Source organism: Hemisphaericaspora subhashii, assembly GCF_019202705.1.
Source record: "Hemisphaericaspora subhashii strain CBS 10753 chromosome Unknown scaffold278, whole genome shotgun sequence".
Lineage (NCBI taxonomy): Eukaryota > Fungi > Ascomycota > Pichiomycetes > Serinales > Debaryomycetaceae > Hemisphaericaspora > Hemisphaericaspora subhashii.
Genome location: NW_026057351.1, coordinates 1,300 through 3,251, shown reverse-complemented (window position 1 = coordinate 3,251; position 1,952 = coordinate 1,300). Strand labels below are relative to the sequence as shown.

General features: G+C 39.1%; 1 protein-coding gene across 1 annotated transcript; it reads right to left on the bottom strand. All coding sequences in view use genetic code 12, as the record gives it.

Annotated features, from left to right (window-relative positions):
* Positions 1-1,736, bottom strand: J8A68_004567 (uncharacterized protein; the record flags this gene model as incomplete). Its single annotated transcript, XM_049408540.1, has 1 exon — positions 1-1,736. A coding segment is annotated over one exon (1,736 nt), but the record flags the coding sequence as incomplete, so codon positions are not given.
* Between the last annotated feature and the right edge of the window lie 216 nt (positions 1,737-1,952).

The following is a 1,952-nucleotide window of genomic DNA, read 5'->3' as shown; positions in this document are numbered from 1 at the left end:
ACTTCCAAATCTTGCTTGTCGGAGTTGTAAAGCACAATACCATTTTCCCTAGCATTAGCTCGTTCCTGGCGCTTATAGAACCACAACACAACAAGGGTCCAAATACATAATGCAACACCAGAGCAAGCCGTAAATGTAAACCCTTTCAAGAATCGAGGAGCTTCTACTGTTCTCCAGACAAGGACGGCAATCCAAGCAGTTGATTGTTGTGCCAACATATTCATTGACACCAAGACGACCTGCCTCTCTCTGATATCTTTACGACAAATGTCACCCTGCCAAGCATACAAAACTGGGGCCATTGCCCAACCAAAGTACTGCAAACAAAAAGCAAACCATTTAGCGCCTTCTGGAATATCCCAAATAGCCAAAAGTGTATTACCCAACACATTGAACACTTGAGAAAACACTATAGCACCCCATCTACTGTTGAAGAAATCGGCAAAGGAGCAAACCAAAACCAACCATATTAAACCCAAACCAGGAGTTAAGGCAGTATACTCCTGTAGTTGACCAGGATCGAATCGTGGTGTTCCGTCTGGTTTTGTAAGTGTTTCCAACCATAAGGCATAAGCACCTGAGGTTCCGTTAGAGTTATTCCAACAGAAAATGGTCCACAAGGTTAAGACGTAGAAATGCCACGAGGTGAAAATAGATTTCCAAATCTTAATGTCGAAGAAATGCTTGACGACGTTGTCTCTTGGTTTAGCATTCTTTTGATCTTTTCTCATTCTCTTTCTTGCAAGTCTGATTTCGTCATCGGAAAGGAAAATACTGTAACAATCTTCTGGAGTACCGGGAATCATATAGAAACCAATAAGACCAACAGCAATAGAGATAAGACCATCTATGATAAAGATCCATTGCCATGCCTCTTTTCCGCCAACCCCTCCCATAGTTCTTGCAATAGCACCAGACAATAAACCCGACGTCAAAATTCCAAGGAATTGACCAAGATAATAGAACCCTGCTCTTCTGGCGATTTCACTAGTACTGGATTTGAACCAAGAAGCGAAAAGAGCGTGATATGCAATATACGCTGGAGCTTCAAATGCGCCAATTAAGAATCGGAGGGCCTTAAGTGTATGTACATTTTCAACTCGGTATAACGAGATAGTAAGAATAGACCAACAAATATCAAGGATTGGCATAACATAATTCAATGGAAGGGCATACAACACATACATAAAAGGAATTTGGAAAATGATGTTACCAGCTGAGAACATAACTTGAGTATCAACAAAATCATTTCCTTGCATATTAATAGATTCACGCATACCACCAATATAAGCATTAGTTAAATTTGTTTGATCCAAATATTTGATCCAGTAGGCCATCAATGAGTAGAGAGTTAACAATAAATCAATCTTCAAGATAAGTCGACGTTCTTCTGGAGTGTCATCTTCATGAAACCATTTGTACCACTTACGTTTAGCTTTAGTTTCCTTATTGACTCTGTACTCAAATTCATCAAAGAATTTCCACCAAGGACGATTCTTTTCATCTCGATATTCTAAGCTTGTTGATTCCACCACTTCTACTTCCACTTCGTTCTTGGATTCTAATTTTTCGAGTGGCTCGGATAATTCAGCATCACCGGTTTCCTCCTGCGTATCACTAAAGTGACCGAACTCATCTTCATCGACAATTCTTCTCTGAGGTAAAAACCCCCATTTCAATCTACCAAAATATGTAGCAACTTTACTCATTTCTTGTTGTTCACCAGAGTGAAACATATGAAGCTGATTGCTGACATGAGGAAATAGTCACTATTTATAGTTTTAAAAAAGAACTATGAAGAGAATAAAATACAACGAGCAGAGAGAGAACGGAGAGCTTAATCAATTATAAATTGTGGATCAAAGCAGGTAAAAAAAAAACTTTCCCATTGAATGCCGGGAGCAACTGTGGCGTTATTAAACGAAACAATGGTAACAGTAATATAGAATTCG